The 711-nt window shown below is 61.5% G+C and overlaps 1 protein-coding gene across 1 annotated transcript in view; it reads right to left on the reverse strand.

The window, feature by feature from the left end:
* Window positions 1–654, reverse strand: part of PDZD7 (PDZ domain containing 7) — a 7,478-nt gene extending 6,824 nt beyond the window's left edge. Inside the window, exon 1 of the mRNA XM_031061377.1 lies at window positions 602–654. Coding sequence (XP_030917237.1) covers window positions 602–654 — 53 coding nt within the window. The remainder of the gene's footprint in view (window positions 1–601) is intronic.
* Window positions 655–711: the final 57 nt, after the last annotated feature.

A 711-nucleotide genomic window follows, 5' to 3' on the forward strand; every position in this document is an offset into this window, starting at 1 on the left:
CAGCACCGCGTCCCAGTCCTGGTCCATGGTGGTGCTGGTCACGCCGGCGTCCTGGTGTCTGGCTCAGGGCTGGCTGCGTCCTCACAGGGCCAGGGCTGCCCGTCAGCCAGCGGGGGACATGGCATAGTCCAGAAGCACATGCCCGGGCTTGGGCACCGCTCTTTTTTAGCAGTGCAATGCTGGGGGCAGCTGGCCTGGGCACTCGCCGCTGGCAAGACAGGTCCCAGGCGCAGCAGCACAGCCTGGAGGGACAAGGAGCTTTGTGACCTCCTCTCCAACCTGATCCCTTCCTGTCATATGCTGTCCCAAGGATCAAACTGTCACATAGCTCCTGGGTACTACCATGGGGGTGTGGGCACATGCTGCCCTGCCCTGGGGTAAGGATGCTGGGGTGAAAAGGAGCTCTCCCTCGCAGTGTAAATCTGGAACAGGGGATGCAAAGGGGCTTTACTTGACAGCACAAATCCGGAAAGGCTCCAGAGAGGGAACACGGGGACATCAGCTTTATGCTACAGAGCGGGACCTGATCCCTCTGGCCATTTCCCATCCTCCCCGGAGCCCCTGTGAATTCCCAACGCCATGCGGCTGGAGATGGGCGCACCAGTCCCCAAGGCAGTTCCCGCGGGGATTTTCCAGGCGTGGGTGAAACGCCATCACGGTGCCCCCCCCACTTCATTCCCCGCTCGCCCCAGCCTGACCTCAATAAATAAG

Source organism: Geospiza fortis, unplaced genomic scaffold (assembly GCF_000277835.1).
Source record: "Geospiza fortis unplaced genomic scaffold, GeoFor_1.0 scaffold130, whole genome shotgun sequence".
In the NCBI taxonomy this organism is placed as follows: domain Eukaryota; kingdom Metazoa; phylum Chordata; class Aves; order Passeriformes; family Thraupidae; genus Geospiza; species Geospiza fortis.